The 22851-nt window shown below is 45.4% G+C and overlaps 1 protein-coding gene across 1 annotated transcript in view; it reads left to right on the forward strand.

Annotated features, from left to right (window-relative positions):
* Nucleotides 1-22851, forward strand: part of TMCO1 (transmembrane and coiled-coil domains 1) — a 213641-nt gene that overhangs the window by 120190 nt on the left and 70600 nt on the right. Inside the window, exon 4 of the mRNA XM_033960397.1 lies at nucleotides 9542-9588. Within this exon, the coding sequence (XP_033816288.1) occupies nucleotides 9542-9588 (47 nt within the window). The remainder of the gene's footprint in view (nucleotides 1-9541; nucleotides 9589-22851) is intronic.

Here is a 22851-nt window from a genome sequence, read left to right on the forward strand (position 1 = left end):
CCTCAACCTCCGGCTGAGTCTCTCAAGCTGCCACTACACAAGCTTCTCGATCAGACTTTTACTCGATGCATGGAGACTCCTTTTTCCATTCCAGCAATTCCAGGAAAGTTGGATGCCAGATATAAAAGGTGCATCATAAAGGTTTTGACAATTCCCAATTGTCACATCAATCCTTGCTCGTGGAATCCTCTTTAAAGAGATCCCATCCTTCCAGAGTGTATGCCACAGTTCCTCCTGGCTGGGAGGGAAAGACCATGGATAAATTTGGACGTCGCATTTACCAAAATGCTATGATGGTCTTGAGGGTCCTCAATTATAATTTTTATTTTATCACTTATTTTGAATTTCTTTTCTCTCTTCTGCCAAAATTTTTGAGTTACTTGGATGATAGCATGCATTTTGAATTTCAAGAAGTCATTGCTTCTTTCTCTCAGTTACGTCTCCATCTTCTGCAATCATCTTATGACGCCTTTGAGCTCTCTGCCTGAGCAGTGGCTTGCTCTGTGGCCATGCATCGTCTAGCCTGGCTTCGCACCATAGACAGGACTCTAATCTCCAGGACCGCCTGGCAAACATTCCTTGTGAAGGCAATGATCTTTTTGATGAGCCCATCAAGGCAGCCACCAAAAAGTTGTCTGACCATGCTAAATCTTTTGCCTCCATAGTCAGACCAAAGCCTAAGCCAGCTCCTTCTAGGCCTGCACGTCCTCCTGTTATCTACCAGAGGCGTTTTCCTCCAAAGCCTGCGCCTTACACTCGCCCTCCTTTGAAGAAACAGCCAACTCAGAAGCAACAGAAGCCTCAACCATCTGCTCCACCTAAGGCTTCTCAGCCTTTTTGACTGTTTACACCAGAGCATAACATCCATCGTTCTGTCTCTGACTCCTTTTCCACCTATAGGAAGTCGTCTCCATCATCAGAGAGCTTCCTCCAAGAGAGTATCCTTCCAGTCCATCCCAGACTGCCCTTCTTCAGGAAGCTCAAGCTCTGCTTCATCTCCATGCCATTGAACCAGTTCCCTTAGAACAGCAGAGCAGGGGGTTTTACTCCTGTTACTTCCTTGTTCTGAATAAGACGGGCGATCTGCAACCCATTTTGGATCTCAGGGCTCTCAACAAATTTTTGGTCAAAAAAAGTTTCGAATGTTGTCCCTGGCATCTCTCTGTCCCCTTCTCGAGCAGAACGATTGGTTATGCTCTCTAGATCTCAAGGAGGCCTATACTCATATACCCATTCATCCAGCCTCCCGTCAATACCTCAGATTTCAGGTGGGGAATCTGCAATTTCAATACAGAGTACTACCCTTCGGCCTGGCCTCGTCTCCCAGAGTGTTCACCAAGTGCCTGGTTGTGGTAACGGCAGCTCTATGGAATCATGGGTCTTCAGGTATTTCCTTACCTCGACGACTGGCTCATCAAAGATTCCACCTCTCAAGGGGTTATTGTAGCGACCCAACGGACTACCTGGTTTCTACAAAGTTTTGGATTCGAAATTAACTTTCCCAAATCTCAACTTCAACCCTCTCAGAATCACAATTCATTGGAGCTGTTCTGGACACTGTCCAACTCAGAGCATTCCTTCCATAACAACGTCTGGAAGCTCTTCTTCAATTCTGTCATACAGTGTCTTCCCGCTCTTCCATCTCAGCAAGACACATGATGGTACTTCTAGGTCACATGTCCTCCACAGTACATGTGATTCCTTTTGCCAGACTTCACCTCAGAATTCCTCAGTGGACCCTGGCATCTCAATGGACACAGGTTTGCGATCCTCTTTCTCGACATATCACAGTCACTCCTTCTTTGAAGAAGTCTCTCCGTTGGTGGATGCTCTCTTCTAATCTTTCCTGAGGCTTGCTTTTTCACATGGCCCCTCATCAGAAGATCCTCACAACAGACTCATCGACCTACGCTTGGGGCGCTCATCTCGATGGTCTCCGTACTCAAGGCCTCTGGACCAGTACGGATCATCGGAGTCATATCAATCAGTTGGAACTCAGAGCGATCCTCAAAGCTCTCCATGCTTTTCAACATCTCCTTCACGACACAGTAGTCCTCGTCCGCATGGACAACCAAGTCGCCATGTATTATGTCAACAAACAGGGAGGGACGGGATCTGCCTCCCTTTGTCAAGAAGCTCTGGAAGTTTGGGAATGGGCAATCCATCACAACACCTTCCTCAAAGCTGTCTACATTCAAGGGGCTCAGAATTCCTTGGCAGACAACTTGAGTCGTCTTCTGCAACATCACGAATGGACTCTCCATTCCTCGTCTCTTCATCACATTTTCTCACAGTGGGAAACATCTCAGATAGACCTCTTTGCAGCTCCCCACAACTTCAAACTGCCTCAGTTCTGCTCCAGGATATACTCTCCTCACCGCCTCGACGCAGATGCTTTTCTTCTACAATGGACGAATCTATTCCTCTACGCATTTCCTCCATTCCCTCTAGTCAAATTGAAGAACAATCATGCCACCATGATTCTAATTGCTCCTTGGTGGCCGAGACAACCGTGGTACTCCCTTCTACTTCAACTCAGCAGCAGGGAGCCATACCTTCTACCAGTTTTTCCTTCTCTGCTTACACAGAGTCAAGGATCTCTGCTTCATCCCTACCTGCAGTCTCTACACCTGACAGCCTGGTTCCTTTTAACATAACTCCTCTTCAGTTTTCTCAATCTGTCAGAGATGTTGGCTGTCAGAGATGTCCCCTGGTTGGCTTCTCTGCTAGCTATCTGAACTGAGGAGACGCGCCCTGTGCACTGGGTGGGAAGGCACTCGCGCATGCGCGGTGCGGGCGACTCGAAACTTCTAGTTTCTTCAAGCAAGTCTGCTTGTGAGGCGTCCGCATTGGGGCTCCGTCGGATGACGTCACCCATATGTGAGAATAGCAGCCTGCTGTCCCTGGATAACACCTGTTACGGTAAGTAACTGTGCTTTCAGTAGGGACCATGCCTGATCTACTGTTTTAATTGTGTGTATCCTGGACTAGTTTACAAGGACTAAAGAAAAGATCATATAAGTCTTAATATCTCTTTTTTTTAATAGATGATATTTTTATTTTCAGTGCAGTAGGTGAGACATTCTAGACCAGGGGTGCCCAACGCATCGATCGCGATCGACCAGTAGCTCAGGAAGGCAACTCGAGTCGATCGCACTCGTGTTGCCGTCCTGATCTACGGGCCGATCAGCCTTCCTCTCCAGTGTTCTCCCTAGGGCCTTTTAGCTGGGCGGTCCGCCCAACTGTCATCTGCCGCTGCTGAACATTAAAAAAAAACCGGCTTGGAGATTTCAGCCTCTAGCGAACTTATGCTCCGGGCTCTAACGTGTGCGTGCAGGCTTCTCTTCTCTTCCCTCCGAAACCGGAAGTTATGTCCGGGGAGGGGGGGGGAGAAGGGAAGCCTGCACGCACATGTTGAGAGCCCTGAAGCAAGCGTTCGCTACGGGCTAATGCGGGAGACAGGTTAGTGAAGCATTTGTTCTTGTTCCTGCCGGGTCCTGCCTACTTTCTGTTTCCGCGAAGGCAGGACCCGGCAGCATTTCCCCCAATAGGTTGATCACGATCTTGGGCTGATCAGCCTTCCTCTTCCCGACGGCAGAATTGACGTCGGGGAGAGGAATGCTGGTTGGCCGAAGCAGGGAGAGCTTGGGGCCTGTTATTGGTGGCGTTTGGGTCCTGGTCCCCGATGGTAATGGCAGTGGCAGTGGCTTGGGGGAGGGCAGGGAGAAAGAAAGAAAAAGGGCAGGCAGGGAGACAGAAGGAAAGAAGAGAAACAGAAAAAAATGAAAGGGAGGCAGAGAGAAAGAAAGGGCAGGGAAGAGGAAGGAAAAGTTGGGGGGAAGGAATAAGGTCTGGAGGAGAAGAAGCATACAGGCTAAAAGAAGGGAAGAAAGATTGTATGCACAGTCAGAAGAAGAAAGTGCAACCAGAGACTCATGAAATCACCAGACAAGGTAGGGAAAATGATTTTATTTTAAATTTAGTGATCAAAATGTGTCTGAATTTATATCTGCTGTCTATATTTTACACTAAGGTCCCCTTTTACTAAACCGCAATAGAGGTTTTTAGCGCAGGGAGCCTATGAGTGTCGAGAGCAGCGCTGGGCATTCAGCGCAGCTCCCTGCGCTTAAAAACTGCTATCGTGGTTTAGTAAAAAGGGAGGGGGCATATTTGTCTATTTTTGTATGGTTGTTACTGAGGTGATAGTGCTTAGAGTCATCTGCTTTGACCTCTTTGAGAAACCCTGGAATAGGAATGATGATTAACATTTTCTATGCATACAGTGTGCTTTGTGTTTTTTTTTTTATTTTATTGTTGGTAGATCATTTTGACTTGGTCATTTAAAAAGTAGCTCGCAAGCCCAAAAAGTGTGGGCACCCCTGTTCTAGACAGTAGGGCTATTTCCCTGTAGCTGCATTCTGCAGAAGGCATCCACTCCGGATTTTTCACTCTGCCTCTGTAATATTTCACTGGGTTCTCTAGCTCTGCCTTCAGTTCTTTCCTTCTGTATGCATGTCTGCAGATGTGTTTGTTCTGCTCTCTCCATTTTATTATTTTTAATTCAATGTAATTTTGTTCCCTTTTCAGGTATTTTAGTGTTTGGAGCAATTCTAAAACTCTGCCTGCTTGAAAATTCACAGACTTCGGTCTAAAGCTGACAGACCAATCCCACTGGGCACTTGTTAGCCAGCCTGCATAGTTTTCTCTGGAGCTCAGGGCTGTCCCTGATGTGGTCTCACCTATTGTTAATCAGGGGTCGAGCACAGGATGTTAGGCAGCTTAAGGAGGTTGGTGGTGTCTCGCAGGGTGCCAGCTGCATCATCACACCTCTGCCCGCACTGGTTCGCATCCGTTGGTCCGCAGGGTGGAGGTGTAGTCAGACATGGAGTTCAACTGGCAGCCTGAGGATCAGCTTTACTGAACCATTCCCATCATTGTGGCTCTGCACAATAATTTTTTTGTATTTGATGATAAGCTATTTTTACAACTGAGAGGGGTAGCCATGGGTGCCTTGTTCGCCCCCTCAGTAGCGAACATTTTTATGACTGATTTTGAACATAGATTTGTATACACGAGCAAGAATTTCCAATATGTACATTGCAGGATTCGTTATAGTGTCGATATTTATTTTGACAAGTAATTTATCTACTTTGCAAGATTTTGTGCAGGAATTGAACAGTTATCATTCTACTATCTGCTTAGATTACACTGTGGATAAGCACAGTGTGACATTTTTGGATGTGAAAGTAGACCTCCAAGGTGGGCAGCTTGCTACAATGGTATTTGTAAAGCCCACAGATCGTAACACTGTATTGACTTTTGATAGCATGCATCCAAGACATGTGAAGACTAGTTAGTGTTCCTTTCTCACAGATCATAAGATATCAGCGTATCTGCGACTCTGCCCAAACTTACAAACAGGCTGCAGGAGAATTGAAAACCAAACTACAAGACAGAGGTTAGCCAAAGGCTGTTGTGAATAATTGTATTACTATTTAAAAAGGCTTCACTTTAGACCTTCAGTCACTTTCCGCACTGGACAGAATGCCAGGAAATCAAAATAGTATACAAATTAAGTTTTATTACATATATACAATATTTCTAGCCATAATCATTGATTAAGTACAGAGTTATGAATTAATACGTTACCGGTTATTACATCATCACTCCGGGGGACCACGATCAGGAGGCTTACTCACAAAATGTCATCACACAGCGTATTAGCAGTGGAAATGTCCCCCTCTTTACAGGTAACTTTCCTCCCTTAAATTGTACTTTTTCCCCATCCCCTTTTTCCAGATTGGATATACAAACGCGTGCTTACCTCATGTTGAGAGGGTAATCCCCAATCAGCATGTCTTGAAAACAACTAGCTTAGCTCGTGGGTTGTATACCCAGCCCCTCTTTATGGATTGGATACTTTTTCCCCCATCCCCTCTAGCCAGATTGGATATACAAACGCGTGCTTATCTCGTGCGGTGAGAGTGTGTTTCTGTCAAGCACCTATCATCAGGTGCTGAAAATTCCTGGCTTTGCTCTTTCTCATAGTACTTGTGTTTCCCTGTAACAGCTATCATGGATCTTAGGCAGTGTCATTCAATATTAATAATTCTTTCATACCATACGTTTCACATTCGTGTCACAATAATGCATTTAAGAGAAGCGCTATACAACAATTGTGATTTGTTTTTACAGAAAAAAGAGAAACCAGTGGGAGACAACATTGCTCAATGCACTTTAAAGTTTAGTAGTGCTTCAGGAGCTCTGGCCGCCTCTGTCCATGAACATCTTAGGTTGTTTGAAGTGTATCCTGTTTTGTCCCAGATTCGATGCCGGATGGCATTTTCGTTGAACACTAATCTGGCAGACATGTTAAGTAGATCTGATGTGTGGTCTAGAAGACATGAAACCAGAGGGGGGTCATCATAGGTGTAATCACTTTTCTGTATGCGGAGTGATGGAGGAATGTAACATGTTCTTTTGGCAAAAAACTGGATACATTATACAACTTAAACACAAGACTTCATATGAATTGATAGGGGTGATTTACATCATAAGGTGCCCCTGTGATATGATTTATGTGGGTCAAACTTCAAGAATGTTTAAAACCTGTGTGATTGAACATTGGTCTTGAATTAATACCAAAAAAAGTGAAGCTCCTATGGTGCAACATTGCATGACAGTTAGTCATCAATTTGATACATTAAGATGTCTGATCATAGAATAATTGTATATGGGTAAGAGAGGGGAGGGGGATTTCAAAAGAGGACTCAGACAGAGAGAACAATACTGGATATACAATCATTGGAACCTAAGGGGTTGAACACTGCTATTGAGTGGCAAGCGTTCTATTAAAGAAATCTGAAGGGAAAGGGTGCTTTAAATTTTGCATTTGGAACATAAGAACATAAAATTTGCTGCTGCTGGGTCAGACCAGTTGTCCATCGTGCCCAACAGTCCGCTCACGCGGCAGCCCTTAGGTCAAAGACCAGTGCCCTATTTGAATCTAGCCTTACCTGCGTATGTTCTGTTCCAGTAGGAACTAATCCAACCTTTTCTTGAATCCCTGAAGGTACTTTTCCCTATAACAGCCTCCGGAAGAGCGTTCCAGATTTCTACCACTCTCTGGGTGAAGAAGAACTTCCTTACGTTTGTACGGAATCTTTTCCCTTCTAACTTTAGGAGTGTGTCATGTGACCTGACTGACTTATTAGGACGACAGAGGAGAAGTTTAAATCTGCCTTCCAGTTGGAGCTTTTTGCCATGGTGCTAAAAGAAAATATGTTCTTTTTTGTTTTTCTGTTTTTTTGTTTTTTGTGGAGCCCTTTGTCCTGAAGCAGCGCGTGGGCGCAAAACAAGGGCCTTGTTGAGAAAGAGTTTACTATTTCTACCACCGGCTTTGAGTACTACCTTCATGAGTGGAGGAACATTATGAGAGTTTGGGACGGGGCTGAAGTGTATGTGATTCCTGGTTCCTGGTATGTGGTGGATATTGCAAATTTGAAGACTGTTTCAGCAACGGTGAGGACTTGGGAGGACAGCAGTGGACTATATATGTGAACTGCTAGAAGATTGGTGTTCTAAGAGAATCTTTTCCTATTCCCAGTTCTTCAAATTCCTCCTGCCAGCAGCTAAGGACTTGGCTTGTTTTTTGGTAATTTTGTGGAGTTTTCTTTTTTTTTTTGGTTTTCACCACATAAAATACTAAGCACTGTTTTGTTCTGTAGCACGGTGCTATAGAAAGTATATCTCTGTGCCCGGGTGAATGGCAGTTTTTTCTTTCAGATTTCTGAGTTTTTTTGCTGCCATTATACCCGGACACAAGAGTATCCTATGATTATTGGATTCTAGCCGGTTGGCTTGATTGTCTGGCATGGATTAAGTTATCCTGCCTGTTGTTCTGAGGCTCGTTTTGATAAATATTGGGAATAGCCAGTAGCACATGACAACACAGTGCTTTCAAATTTTGTCATAGGTGTGATAATACTATACAATGAATTTTCTCATCCAGCTTTTATGAGAGGGCTAAAAGCAGGCTACACAGATCTGTTGAGTCACAGTGAATACACAGGCAGAGAACCTGTGAGAGACATCGGGGGAGGTTGGAAAAGTGAGGTTTTGAATGTTTCTGAATGTTCCCCCTCCTGCAAAATCCTAAAATAGCTGTTTTTAAAGTGTGGAAAGTGTGTAAAATATCGCGATTTTAGCGTGAATTTTGTGACGGTGGCCATCTTGGATTTTTAGTGATTTTATTTTTAAAGCTCCCTGCTTCTTCAAAACTGCAAATTTTGCCTAGAAACTTGCTGGGATGGAGTCCTTGGGGTCTCCTCATGTGGATTCTTGCCAGGATTGTGCAAATATAGCACTTTTAGAGCATATTTGTGCCACATGGTGCAGCCGGGGGGTAGGGAGCCGCAGCGTTCAGCTTAGCTTCTCCCCTGCTGAAGCAGGTTACTAAATACTCAGCTAGCCCTGCGGGGTGGCCTTCATGGCTTTCGGGGCTCAGCATGGCTGGTAATTCTGCCTGCCAGGCTGCAGACCCTACGCAGCCTCAGAAACGCACAGTTTAGCCACCTTAAAGTGACCTATACCCCAGGAGCCAGACACCTTTTTGAAATTTTTGCGCTCTGGATTTTGGACATGGAAGAATAGAGGAAGCAGTGGGTACTATGATTGGAACTGTGGAAGGGGATATAGGATTGAGTGGGGCCAGGACTGATGCTTGAATAGCAAGAAAATCTAATGATGTGTAGATAATAATTTAAATAATGTTAAACTAAATTCTCATTATCTTAATAAAGGCTTAAGAAGCGGCACTCAAATCTGTTTGCTCATTTTGAGCAATTGTCACCAAACTTCTTCATCAGCCAACTTCAACATCTGTTTTAGCGGATTGGCAGTAAGAAGAAAATGGATATGAGAGTGAATAATACTAAGCCCTGATGCAGATTGAATTTTGAAACATGCATGTTAGCTATGGGTTAAGAAGTGTCATTTATGGATTATTTTTAAACAGACAAGTAAAATAAAATGATAACGGATGAAGTTGGCTGATGAAGAAGCTTAGTGGTGATTGCTCAAAATGAGGAAATGGATTTGAGGGCTTCTTCTGAAGCCTTTATTAAGATAATGGAAACTTAGTTTGAAATTATTTAAATTAAATCATTATCTAAGCATCATTATATATCTCTGGCTTGTATATTTAATGTGAAAATTTGCAAGTAGCTGATGGAAAAGATTGTGACCATATTTAAAGTATTTATTGAGTTATGAGAGAAGCATTTGGGGTTGGTCAAGGCTTGAATGGAGAGGTGGATGAATAGAGGGGCAGATAAGATATGATATACACCACCTTTCTGTGGTTACAGTCATCTTTTATGCAGGTACTTATTTTGTATTTGGGACAATGGAGGGTTAAGCGACTTGTTCAGAGTCACAAGGAGCTGCAGACTGGACTGGTCAGAGCCATGATGCATGAATGGAGGGTTTGTGAGAAGATTGGAATATACTATTGTAATGAGCCATTTTTGCTTCCTTGCAGAGCGACAGGAGGAGAAACTGAAGAATAATAACAGGGATTTGTCTATGGTAAGAAAGTGGCTGATGTCCTAGCAGAAGGAGAAACAGAATTGGCAGAGAGGGATGTAGAATTTTCTGAAATGACTTAATAATAATAATAACTTTATTTTTGTATATCGAAGTACCATAGCAGTTCAGAGCGGTTTACAGACAGCGATGTTACAGAAAAGACTTTCAAATTACATTAGCGAGTCAAGAGTAGTCGGGTATATCCGGAGGCATATCAGAGATACAACAAGGCAGGAAGGGAGTCAGAGAAATTTATCAGAGATAGGTTTTATCTGTTGCCCAGATTTAGTTAACACTACTGCCAATTCCATTCTGAATTCTAGTGCAATGTGTCTAGTGGTCCTGAACGATAGGTTCTTGTATCTGAACTTGCAAGTTACTTGCAGAAAACTGTCATTCAACTCTACCTCCTTCCCAGGGAGCTGCTCTTGCCCCCTCAAGTTTGTTTTCTGCAAGCAAGTTGCTCAAAAGTGTTTCTGATCTGCTTTGTGGTTTTATTATTTTCAGGAATATTTTCTCAGTGTTTGTTTAGAGGCTCGGTACCTAGAGATTTCCACTTGTTGGTACCTCTGCTCGGGAGAAGACACAGACTTGTGCCACAGAAGTCTGCTGCTAGCAGGGTCAGCCCCTCGGGGATACCTAGATACCCAGCCTGCTGGTATTTTTTATAGCTCAGGGGCTGTCCCCTGCATAGCTGCTTGTATCCCTGATTTAGTCAGGAGCTTGAGTGCAGGTTATTTGGGCTCCTCCTTTGGCTGAGATTGATAGTGGGTCTGCTGCGTGGTCCTCCCCTCTGTGCGACTAGGTTTTCCGGGGTTGAGGCTGACCTTGGTCCAACTGGCAGCCTGAGTCCGGGCTTGTGCAGCAGATCTGTGAGGCAAATCTCTTCTCTATTTGTTCCAGCTGAGTTCCTGTGCTGACGCAGTCAGGCACCACATGGAACAGTGAGTAGGACTATTATGACCTAAGGGGTAATAATTTTTTTTTTTTTGTGGGGAGGGGGATTCTTGAAAAGTCAATTTGAAAGTTTCTGCAAGCAGAGCCTAGGTGCCCCTCCTCTAAAAACCCTTTACCCTGTGGGTTTTTGTCCATCATTGAGGTCTCCATTGGCTATTTTTGATGCGATTTTCTTGGCAGCAGCCATTTTGGAATTTAAACAATCTTTTTTTCTAAAGCCTCCATCTGCCTTAAAACATTGATTCTGCTTAAAATCGAGAGGGATGGACTCCTTGGGCCTTTTGACCCCTATATTATGCTAGGCTTGCAATGGCTGGCTGGCCTGTGAGTGTCCATATCCTGCATGTAGCAGAATGCTCATGGGAGGGGCAGAAGCTTGGACTCAGCCCATTCTGAGTCCTCTAGGGTTGGGGATCCTCAGGAGGTGCTTTCCCAGAAGAAGAAATCTTTTCCAGAGCCCTCTGAAGATGCACTGACCAAGTGCAGATATATGGGGGCTGTAGAGCCGTGGAGGATCAGCAGGGGTTCCCTGTCAGGGTCCTCTAGACCCCCAGTACATGGCTTCACCCTGGATTTTGTGAGCCTCATATGGAATGCCTATTGAACTACCAAGGGTCCTCAGTATCTGTTTGCAGCGTACCAGAGGCAATGATGCAGGGGAGCTCCCCTCAGCAGGTGCACTGGCCAGTCAAGGATACAGGCTTTTGGACCAAGAGGTTTAGTCTAGGAGGATTCTATTCTACTGTTGTCCCAGGATGAAGTTTCACTGGCAGAGTCTGACTTGGTGCAGGAGAGTGGCTGTCCAGAAGTGATAGTGGCCCTGGATCAGTGGGTGACCCCACAATGCACCTGCTTTTCAAAGCCTCTGTGCTGTCCAGAATTATTTCTGCCTTGCTGAGAAAACTGAAGCTAGAAGTTCCTCCATCTCCTTTGTCTCATTGCTCAATTATGAGCAGCTCTGTCGCTCAGTCAGTGTGCTTTCCCTCTCATCCACACATTGGATTTTGAACTGCTATTTGTTCAGCTAAAGGTGAATTTGCTGGTGGCGCAGTTTACCAAACGCACCTCCCTGCCTAGTGAAGGTGGTGTGATGCTAAAGGATTTGCAAGACCATAAAGTGGACTTGCTTCTCAAGCGGCAATTTGAAACTTTAGCCTTAGGGATTAAGGCAGTGGCTTGTGTCTTCCTTTGTGGCACGTACATGAAGGGCCCATCCAGTCTGCCCATCTGCAGTAACCATTATCTTTTCCTCTCTATAAGAGATCCCATGTGCATATCCTGTGCTTTGTTGAATTCAGACACAGTCTCTGTCTCCACCACCTCTTCCGGGAGACTGTTCCAAGCATCTACCAACCTTAATTTAGAAAAGTATTTCCATAGATTACTCCTGAACCTATCGCCTCTTAACTTCATCCTATGCCCTCTCATCCCAGAGCTTCCTTTCAAATGAGAGACTCAACTCATGTGCATTTACGTCACGTAGATATTTAAATGTCTCTAACATATCTCCCCTCTAAAGTATACATATTGAAATCTTTAAATCTGTCCCCATATGCCGTATGATGAAGACCACACACCATTTTAGTAGCCTTCCTTTGGACTGACTCCATCCTTTTTATATCTTTTTGAAGGTGTGGTTTCCAGAATTGTACACAAAATTCTAAATGAGGTCTCACCAGAGTCTTAAACAGGGGCATCAATACCTCCTTTTTCCTTCTGGCCCTACCTCTTCCTATGCACCTTAGCATCCTTCTAGCTTTTGCCTTCACCTTTTCAACCTGTTTGGCCACCTTAAAATCATCACATACAATCACACCCAAACCCCGCTCTTCTGTTGTGCACATAAGTTCTGCAGCCCAAATGCATGACCTTACATTTCTTAGCATTACATTTTAGCTGACAAATTTCGGATAATTCATCAAGCTTTGCTAGGTCTTTCTTCATGTTATTCACACCTCCCCTCTCAGTTCCTTTACTTCCTTCATGAGGGATTCAAGTTGAAGACAACTTGCATATAGAACCACTCTCTCTGTCTCGGTAACATTTTCTGTCTGCACAGAGACAGAAGCTGTGACCTGAGCAGCAGTTTTGGTGACATGATGTTTCCCAGCCATTCTGTGGTTGCAGAAGTACTTAAACCTGGAAGAAAAAGAGCAGAAAAATCCTACCAAAGCAATGCTTTGTTCCTGGTTGGCTGAAGAGGCTATAAATCAAAAAGCTCCGCCTTGGGGTGTGCGGGAGGGACTTAACACCAACAGAGACTTTCCTCAACAGCTATTTGTGCCCTAATCTGATCTTATGCCCTGAAATGCAACCTAGCAAGAGCAAAAGTGGAAATGTCCAATCAGAATGGTGCACTTTTTTCACTGCAAGGCTGTGTTGGTTTGTAGCGTCACCAGATTCGGAGCAATGGTTTGATCGTTGTGTTTTAGAGCATATTTATCCAATTGATACCCAAAAACTCCTAAGACTCCTGATGCAGGCCGGGTGGCCGAAACATGATCATGTCAAGTCATTGAGTTACTTTGGATGAAAGAGTTATTTTGGATGAATAAAGACATTTGGATTTATCAGATGAGTTGAAAGACACTTTTTGTGCACCATTCTGATTGGACATTTCCACTTTTGCTCTTGCTTGTTTGATTTTTTGTGGATTTGTTTCCCCTGTTTTTATGTGCCTGAAATGCAACCTAAAATACTGATCTAGACTACTAAACACTTTTTTGTATGAAACGCTAACAAAGAATCTAAAGGCTATACTATTGCCTAACTGATTTTGCTGAGCTAAACAAGAGAACTACAATGAAATAACCTACGGAAACCCAAGTTTACCTTTCTCAAGTTTGAATGTCAGCAGGCAAGATATTCTAAATGGATGTTTCTTCTTAGCAGAGCAGATCCTCCCTCAGTACCTCTTCAGGTGTGGGGAAAGGGTGAATTCCCAGATCTGGTGAGAGGGTTTGGGGGTTAGGTGCTTCAGGTTTGTGGAGATTGTCCTTGTTAAGATCAGCTGGAGAAATATGGAAATGTGTCTCAAGCATCAGTCCTGGAGGACAACGAGGATCTTAGCTTGGATGAATCTCATCAGAGTTATGAGCAAGGCATCAGCCTATGCGATCTCTGGCGAATTTCTGGATCAGACGGTGGGCGGGAGATTCTGCCTCTAAAGCCACGCTGAGCAGGCTCCCCTTTAAGGGGCAGATGCTATTTGACAAGTGACTGGTTGACTTGATGGCAAGTGTTGCGAACTGTTGCCCCCAAGACCTTACCAAACAGCAGACCCTGAATGGCTCAGGGTCCAAGAAGGAGTAATTTTCAAGGTACTTGAAGATTCTATTCTTCTGCAGCAAGTCAAGCGACGCAGCGGTCCTTTCAGGGATCATGTCAGAGGTCCAGTGGAAGCAGAAGACACAGGTCTTGGGCTCTTGCTTCTCTTCAGCCTCTAAGAAATCACAATGATGCCAGGACAGGGGCCAAGCTCCCCCCAGATAGGGGGCAGGCCTTCTTGTCGGTTTGGGCTCAGATTGGTGCAGATAGTTGGGTCTTGGAAGTTGTTAGGGGCAGTTACAAAATCAAGTTACCCAACCCTATATGTCAAGTCTGTCTGTCCAAGTTAGATTATAAGCTCTTCTGAGAAGGGACTGTCTATTAAAAGTCAAAATGTACCATACTTCTCTCTTGTCCTTATTTTTTTTTTTTATATGAAATACAGTCACTGTTTGAAGTGACAGTTTTCTGAATCTCAGTTTTCTTCTCCATCGTGATAACATTTATTTCTCTTACTCTTTCTCATTAATTATTGTACACCACTTTAACATTACCTTGAAGTGCGGTATATCAAACAATAGTAAAACTTGGAAGTACCAAGAAATCAGTCTCTATAGCCAATATAAAGGAGAAGTAAAAATGTATTTCCTACTATACTGAGCAAACCCATTCACTGTGGTCTGGCATCTCCTTCCTTTTCAAATCTAATTGCTTAAATGATTCTGAATATTGATCCATATTGTTTCAAAAATAATCAAGTTGAATGTACAGTGGTGCCTCACACAACGAACTTAATTCGTTCCAGGAGCAAGTTTGTTATGCGAAAAGTTCGTTATGTGAAACGCGTTTTCCCATAACAATACATGTTAAAAAAAATAATTCGTTCTGTAGCATAAAATATGCTAAGATGACATAAAAAAAGATAAATTTTTGGTTATTATTTTTATTTAGATACATCTAAAAACATAATTGTTTTTTAAAACAACACACATTTTTTAAATTTAAAGACAGACTAAGTAGAGTCTAATTTTACAGTGAGAGGGCAGAGTCTCAGCGGCAAAAACTGGGACTTAACTGTTCATTTTTTTTTTTTTCTACCGTGTTTCCCCGATGATAAGGCAGGGCCATCAAATAAGACAGCCCCCCCTTTTTAGAAAAAAATGTAAAATAAGGCACCCCCCCGCAAATAAGCCACCCACCGATACCTGCGCTTACCCGAATCGGGTGGTACGGTGGGTGACTCCGTGTGGTCCCTGGCACCCCCGACACGATCGGGGCAAGAGGGAGCTCAAGCCCTCTTGCCCCCCCGACTCCCCGACACGATCGGGGCAAGAGGGAGCTCAAGCCCTCTTGCCCCCCCGACTCCCCGACACGATCGGGGCAAAAGGGAGCTCAAGCCCTCTTGCCCCCCCGACTCCCCGACACGATCGGGGCAAAAGGGAGCCCAAGCCCTCTTGCCCCGCCGATTCCCCAACTCCCCGACAATATCGGGCCAGGAGGGAGCCCAAGTCCTCCTGGCCACGGCGACCCCCTAACCCCACCCTGCACTACATTACGGGCAGGAGGGATCCCAGGCCCTCCTGCCCTCGACGCAAACCCCCCCTCCCCCCAACGACCGCCCCCCCCCAAGAACCTCCGACCGCCCCCCCAGCCGACCCGCGACCCCCCTGGCCGACCCCCACGACACCCCCAACCCCCTTCCCCGTACCTTTCTGTAGTTGGCCGGACAGACGGGAGCCAAACCCGCCTGTCCGGCAGGCAGCCATCGACGGAATGAGGCCGGATTGGCCCATCCGTCCCAAAGCTCCGCCTACTGGTGGGGCCTAAGGCGCCTGGGCCAATCAGAATAGGCCCGGGAGCCTTAGGTCCCTCCTGGGGGCAGGGCCTGAGGCACATGGTCGGGTTGGGCCCATGTGCCTCAGGCCCCGCCCCCAGGAGGGACCTAAGGCTCCCGGGCCTATTCTGATTGGCCCAGGCGCCTTAGGCCCCACCAGTAGGCGGAGCTTTGGGACGGATGGGCCAATCCGGCCTCATTCCGTCGTTGGCTGCCTGCCGGACAGGCGGGTTTGGCTCCCGTCTGTCCGGCCAACTACAGAAAGGTACGGGGAAGGGGGTTGGGGGTGTCGTGGGGGTCGGCCAGGGGGGTCGCGGGTCGGCTGGGGGGGCGGTCGTTGGGGGGAGGGGGGGTTTGCGTCGAGGGCAGGAGGGCCTGGGATCCCTCCTGCCCGTAATGTAGTGCAGGGTGGGGTTAGGGGGTCGCCGTGGCCAGGAGGACTTGGGCTCCCTCCTGGCCCAATATTGTGTGGGGAGTTGGGGAATCGGCGGGGCAAGAGGGCTTGGGCTCCTTTTTGCCCCGATCGTGTCGGGGAGTCGGGGGGGCAAGAGGGAACCAGGCGGAGAGAGGGCAGTTAAGCGCAGTGCCTGCGCGGAAGGATGCAGCTCGGGCGACTTCGTTGTGTGAAACGAAGTTCGTTGTACGGATCAAGACATAAAGTTCGTTGTGCGCAGCGTTCGCTGTGCGAGGCGTCCGTTATGCGAGGCACCACTGTACATGTATATTGTAATTTTAAAGTTATTTGGAAATTGCCTGTATATTTTCTTTAAAAAGCCAATAAAACCTTTATGAAAGCTTTTAAATGATTTATCGCTCCAATTATAGTAATTTCCTGATAGTAGGTGATATCAGGATATCCTGATAGTAGGTGATATCAGGATAGTGACTCTATCTTCTGATATCACCAAAATTTTGCAGCCCATTGGAAAGTGCAACCTTAAGGCACCCATCCAAAATGAATAGATTCAGTAGCCTGAACCAAGTGAAGAGGGCACTGGGCTGCATGGGAACACTTTTGTTGTGACACCCGCTCTGGTGAAATGAGAGCACCTCCTTATTTCTTATTATTATTATATTTATTAATTTTCAAAACAAAGAACCAAGAATAACTTGTACAGAAAGCAAGATTAGCAGTTATATGTACATCAAGAAAATCATAAAATAACATAAAGATAAATCGCAGCTAATATGCTCAAGTCCTCAAATTATAAGATCCAAGGTATATTTTAGCGAGAACAAAAAGAAAAAGAATTGAACTTAATGTACATTCTTAAGCTATAGAGCTGGCTATAGAGCTGAATACAGGAGCTAATTTATAATCCAGGGCTTAAGATTTTTCTGCCACCAAACGGGATAATGCTAAGAAAGAGGTCAATTGAATAGGCTCAAAGAAAACATATTTAACTGTACGATGATGCATTTACAAGGGTGTCGTAAATAAAAAGTAGCACCTAAAGAATCAACACCTGGTTTCAACAAAACAAATTCACGGTGACGCTTTTGGGTCTCCCGTGAAAGATCAGAGAACATCTGTATTTTCTAACCCATAAATTCTCTCTGCCTATTTTTAAAGAATAATTTTAACAACCAAATTTTATCAATAGAAAGAGCTACAGATATAATCAAAGTACTTCTGCTGCCTCTTTATCAGATTTCTCTAGTAACTCCAATACATTCAATAGCCCTTGGTCCGGAGACCTTTTTTGAGATTGATTTTTATCAGATAAATAGTAGACTCGTGATAAAGGGGGTAACGAGTCTTCCGAAACCCCTAAAACTTCAAGGAGGTATCTCTTGAACATTTCCCTAGGTGTTACCAACGTTAAGCTACAAAACCTTCAAGAAAGATATTAAAACCATACTCTTCAAAAAACACATAAAACCCATCTAGCACAACCAATCCCTACCCAACCCCCCCAACCCTCTCTATACCCTTAGTGCTCTCTAATGTTCTTCTATCTACCCAACGTAATCTAAAATGCTTCTAATTCACCCAATTCTTATCTCCTTAAGACCTCGACCTCCCTTTGATAACTCTTTTCCCAACATTCATTACATTAAGAAATATTATGACATCACTTATGCTGTTCCTGCAAACTTTTAATGTAATTCTTGTTAATTTTGATGTAATCCGCCTTGAACCGCAAGGCATCGGCGGAATAGAAATCACTAATGTAATGTTAACCTAGGGAAATTGATTAATCTTAAGTTGTTGTATCTGGAGTTATTTTCCAAATTTTCCATCTTTCTCCTAAGACTAATATTATCTTTCATTAAAGTTTCCTGTAATTGTCTAGATGTCTTAATTTCCTGTTCAAACTTCTGAACAAAAGAATTAGAAGCAGTCATATCAGTTTTCAATTGTTTCAGCTCAGTAGTATGTTGGAGCAATTTCCCTTCAATTTGCTGAAGTTTTGGACTTATGGTCTTCACTAGGCCGGCCATAAGGTCCCACAATGAATCCAGGTTTTTCCAAAGAAATTAAAGATGTAGTAGTGCAGTAATGCTCACCGGACTGTTGTATTCCTTGTCGCTGTCCTTGTTGGCTTACACCCCTTCCGACGTTGAACTCCTCTGACTCTTCAATAGGGCTCATAGTAATGTGAGCTCCTAGTAGTAGACTTTCCGATGGACTACATGCCTCTGGGGAAAGGAGAGTCTCGACCTCTGGAGTTTCCATGCCCCTTGGAGAACTACTAGTCTGAGGCTGCGGGGGCAGCGCCCTGACGTCGAGACTCAGTGTTGTTTCCAGTCCATGAGGAACTATCACGGTCTCACTCGTTCCCTGAGTCCTCTGCGGGCTATTCTCCGACTCTGAAAAAGCTCCTTGCATCCCCTGAAGAGCTCTTCGATATTGCCGGCAGCAGGGGTACCGTGAGGCACCAGTGGCACTCCGACCTCTCCGTTTTGGCATCAGGTAAAAAGAGAAAGTAATTCAGGACAAACGAGTTAGTAGAAGAGAAAATCCTCAGAACGATTCCTCAGCGCATCTAGCCTAACGCTATCTTGGATCCCATTTCACTTGTCTTTTCAGCACCTCCTTATTTCACCAAAGCAGGGATATGAACTTGTGGTGTGGAGCTGAAAGGTGCAGCATTTCCCAGAGTCATCCATTTCCTGTGCAGCTTGGGGTCTAGATGTTCTGTATGCTGGACTTGAGTGGGCAGGTGGATACCTAGAGGTCAGAGGTACTTGATACTCTAGTCCTCTTTCATATACCAGTATATCTATGCTGACATCATTCCACTGCTCTTAAATGTAATTAAGTGCCACACCCAGGCTTTAGCCTTCACCTCCCTTGCAAGGAAAATGGAGCAGAAGGACCTGCCTGGAGAGGATGGAGGGATCACGGGCTTGTTCTTTAGGAGGGGACAAAGGGTAGAGACCCTAGCCTTTATTCTTTGGGGTGTGGATAGAGGAACAGAGGCTTCAGGCCTGGCCTATGAAAGAAGCTTTTGGTGGCTTTAGGAGAGGGGCTAGACACCCCCTAAGAGAGAGGCCCTTGGTAGTCTGGGAAGGAGGGTGGAAGTAGGACCCCCAGCCTTTGTTTTGGGAGCTTGGAGGATGGAGCAGAAGCTCCAGTCCTGACTTTTTTTTGGAGTGGGAGGTCCAGAGGCTTCAGGCCCACTGTATGTCATGAAAGGAATGCTATTCCCCTTTAAACTGTTTACACCAGGAGTGTCCAAACTTTTGGCTTCCCTGGCTGCATTGGAAGAAAAAAAAATTCTTCCAATGTCTGGGGCCACACAAACATTAACGCTAGCTGATGAGCAAAAAAAAGGTCGAGCAGATCCCGAATTTGCGATCGCTGATATAGATGATGTACATAACTAATAATAATTAAAGGGACACTGTGAAGAGGAACCCAAAAAAGCAGTAATACTTACCGTGACTGAGTGATCTTCCACATGTGCAACTGACAGCAGGAGCAGCTACAGGCTTCCGCATCCCCGCTCTGATGAGCAGTGATGTGCATTCCTGGTTCTCCCATTCACTTCTATTACAGCTATGGTGAGCCTCTTCAGAGGCGATCCTCATCAGAGTGGGGATGCTGAAGCAGCTGTCGGCGACGCATGTGGAGGATCGCTCAGGATAAGTATTACTGCTATTTTGGGCCTCCCACTTTGAGCTTAGGCTCCCTTAAAATGAACATCTCCCTTGCTGTAGCTGGTAAGGATCCCAGAGCCTCACCAACTGACAGCCACTTCCTCCCCCTCTAACTTTCCAAGTTCTGCAGCTGGCAGCAATATTGCAGAGCTGCTGCTGCTACCTTCTTTTTGTCTCCCCCCCGGAGAGAACGAGAGCCATAAGGCCTTGAGCATACGCAGATGCTCAAGGCCCAGCCCAGGCAAGAGGCGGGATCTTTCCGTAACTGGCACCGGCACACAGCAGATGGGGTAAGGAGCTTGTTTGGGTGGGTGGATGCCGCTTTCAGCATGGGGGTGCGATGCAGTTCTTGGGGGGGGAGGGCATTCGCAGGCGGGGGGTGCGATGCCAGTTTGAGCGAGGTGGGGAGGTGATGGAGCAGCGCCGGTAGCCTTGAGGGGGAGGAGGTGGAATGAGTCAAGTGAGTTTCCCTTACTTCCTATGGGGAAACTCACTTTGATATACGAGCAATTTGGTTTACAAGCATGCTTCTGGAACGAATTATGCTCTTAAGCCAAGGTTCCACTGTATTTCTTATACAGTGTCCATAAAGAGTATAATTTTTTTCCTTATTTTTCATGTGATATGTAAGTTTCTATATTACATAAATATCTAAAAGTTTGCAGAGCCATTAATCAATGGAGGGAATTGGATTGATTTTCCATCTTTTGGGCTAGAACAGATCTTGTTGCTATTAAATATTTATAATAAAAAATGAAGGCGTGTTTTTAATTAATCCCGTAATATTGAAATGGGTTTTGTATTATTAATATTAGCTTATAATTTGTTAAGCAGAATTGCTTATTGTACAACTGTATGCCCATATAGATGCTCAGAACATTGCCTGATTTATTGATACTTTCTAAAGAATAGTAAGTTCCTACTTCCCTTTATAAAATACTAGCTTAACTGGATATATATGCACTTATGCCAACCATTGAGCTGGTATAAATGCTTGCACCTAGTAATCTATTTGTGCACTGAAATGTTTGCTCTGCTCATGCTATGCCCAGGGAAGAGTGTGGCACAGTGGAGGGGAGAGTGTAGCGCAGTGGTTAAAGCTACAGCTTCAGCACCTTGGAGTTGTGGGTTCAAATCCATGCTGCTTCTTGTGACCCTGGGCAAGTCACTTAATCCCCCCATTGCCCCAGGTACATTAGATAGATTGTGAGCACACTGGGACAGATGCTCTCCTGGGAGTACGGTATAGAAAATTGAATGAATCTAATATAATAAAACCTTAAGCGCGCCTGCGCACTCCTACCTGTGTGATCCATAGGTCCATGGGCAGGTAGGAGTGTGCATGCGCGCTTAGGGTTCTATTAGCTTTGGGAAGAAATACATCGGCCCCACACTTGCTGACCCCAAGGTAATGTTCTACGGTCTGGCTGGCTCCCTTACACTCCCTGTCCGAAATTATTTTTAAGTTCAAAGCTGCCGCGGCTGCTCCTTTCACGAGTTGCACCTGTGTCGGAGAAGGTCTTCCGACACATGTGGGGATCATGAGAGGAGCCGCGGCGGCAGCTTTAAACTTAAAAATAACTTTGGCAAGGAACTAAGGGAACCATTTTAGCTGCGTTTTTGTTGGGGGACAGAATGCTGCTGTGGCTGCTGCACAGGGAAGTGGGGGGGAGGGAAATGCTGCTGCTGCACAGGGAAGTGGGGTGGAGGGAAATGCTGCTGCTGCACAGGGAAGCGGGGTGGGGGAGGGAAATGCTGCTGCACAGGGAAATGGAGGAGGAGGGAATGCTTCTGCGGCTGCTGCATGGGGAAGGGGGGAGGGAAATGCTGCTGCTGCACAGTGGGATGGGGAGGGAAATGCTGCTGCACAGGGAAGTGGGGGAGGGAAATGCTGCTGTGGCTGCTGCACAGGGAAGTGGGGTGGGGGGAAATGCTGCACAGGGAAATGGAGGGGGAGGGAATCCTGCTGCGGCTACTGCACAGGGAAGTGGGGGGGGGGGAGGAAATGCTGCTGCATAGAGGGCAGGGAGAGAGACAGAAAGAGACAGACAAAGGGGGCCAGGGAGAGAGACAGACAGACAGACAGAAGGAAAGACAGCGGGAGGGAGAGAGACAGAAAGAAAGAGACAGGGGTAGGGAGAGAGACAAAAAGAAAGACAGACAGACATATATTCTAGCACCCGTTAATGTAACGGGCTTAAAAACTACATAAGAACCTGCCGCTGCTGGGTCAGACCAGTGGTCCATCTTGCCCAGCAATCCGCTCACGCGGCGGCCCTCAGGTCAAAGACCAGCCCCCTAACTGAGACCAGCCCTACCTGTGTACGTTCCGGTTCAGCAGGAACTTGTCTAACTTTGTCTTGAATCCCTGGAGGGTGTTTTCCCCTATGACAGATTCTGGAAGAGCGTTCCAGTTCTCTACCACACTCTGGGTGAAGAAGAACTTCCTTACGTTCGTACAGAATAGTGCTGCCCGATTCAGGAGAAAAAATTTCGATTCGATTCAATTCAGCCTATTGAATCGATTTTTCGATTCGATTCGATTTTCCAGCCCAATTGGATGTTTTTTTAAAAAACATCCTGATGGGTTTATTTTATAACTTCTTCACCCTTTTATAGTCTCTTCACCCGCTTTGCCTTCTCCTAACCACACTGATGCTGTGGTGTAAACAAACAAAAAAAACTTTTCCTCTCTCTGTTAAATCCTAGCTCACGTTTGCGGTCTCTCACCAGCTCTGGCAGGATACACGTTTCAAATCTGACATATTGTAATCACAAAACAGAAAATACAATTATTTTTTCTACCTTTTGTTGTCTGGTCAATATTCAAATCTTGTTGGTCCCAGACTCTGGTTGTCTTGCTTGCCAGGGTCTCCTTCTTTCTTCTTTCTCCGTGCTAACCATCCATCTGCCATCTCTGTCCTCCACTTCTGTTTCCCTTCCCTCTCCTGGAGGTCTGGCATCTTTCCTTTTTTTCATCTCCATCTTTTTTCAACTACCCTTTCATCCAGAATCTCTCCCTCCTTCCCCATCACCCCAGGGTCCAGTATCTCTCCCTTTCTTTTCCCAACTACCCTCCTATCCCCCCTGCACAACAT

Source organism: Geotrypetes seraphini, chromosome 10 (genome assembly GCF_902459505.1).
Source record: "Geotrypetes seraphini chromosome 10, aGeoSer1.1, whole genome shotgun sequence".
Classification (NCBI taxonomy): domain Eukaryota; kingdom Metazoa; phylum Chordata; class Amphibia; order Gymnophiona; family Dermophiidae; genus Geotrypetes; species Geotrypetes seraphini.